The sequence below is a fragment of the Sinocyclocheilus grahami genome, unplaced genomic scaffold (genome assembly GCF_001515645.1).
Source record: "Sinocyclocheilus grahami isolate Dianchi unplaced genomic scaffold, SAMN03320097.WGS_v1.1 scaffold21883.1, whole genome shotgun sequence".
Lineage (NCBI taxonomy): Eukaryota > Metazoa > Chordata > Actinopteri > Cypriniformes > Cyprinidae > Sinocyclocheilus > Sinocyclocheilus grahami.
Window position 1 is genome coordinate 1 of NW_015518583.1, and position 677 is coordinate 677.

General features: G+C 39.4%; 1 protein-coding gene across 1 annotated transcript; it reads left to right on the forward strand.

The window, feature by feature from the left end:
• Positions 1–246: 246 nt before the first annotated feature.
• LOC107579925 (phosphoglucomutase-like protein 5) lies at positions 247–626 on the forward strand (the record flags this gene model as incomplete). The annotated part of the gene is made up of 2 exons (XM_016265706.1): positions 247–393; positions 487–626. Coding segments are annotated over 2 exons (287 nt in total), but the record flags the coding sequence as incomplete, so codon positions are not given.
• Positions 627–677: the final 51 nt, after the last annotated feature.

A 677-nucleotide genomic window follows, 5' to 3' on the forward strand; every position in this document is an offset into this window, starting at 1 on the left:
TGTGGTGCATTATATTTTCATTTTGGTGGATTATTGTGAAGTACTGTACAGTATATACCACACATAATGAATTAACGTAATTTGGTTTATTTTGGATCCTGACAACACATATAGCTACAAATCTTTGAAAACGTATTTCTATTTTTGATTGACAGATGCAGTATTCTTAGATCCACTTATTGTCATTGGGCGTTTTTTAATATTTGAGATGTTTTGTTGAAATCTGTCACTGTTTCCTGTTTACAGGACCATCCCCAGACACAGTGATGGAGAGGATCCATCAGGTGAGTCGCACACTAGAGGAATACGCCATCTGCCTTGACCTCCACATCGACCTGTCCTGCCTTGGCCGTCATGACTTTGACTTGGAGAACAAGTTTAAGCCCTTCAGAGGTGAGGCGTATTAACTTATTCTCATGTTATTGTCACAAACTTCAGCTCACACTCATGTGCTGAGCTTAAAAATGTTCTTTCTCTGTTTTCCAGTTGAGATTGTGGATTCAGTCGAGATCTATCTAAACATGCTGCGAGGAATTTTTGACTTTGGTGCCATCAAGAGCTTGCTGACAGGTCCAAAACAGCTGAAGATTCGAATAGATGCCATGAATGGAGGTCAACTCCTGTAAACAGTTGCAAATGCTTGTATGCAGATTTATATCTGTTTGTAGAGTCACATC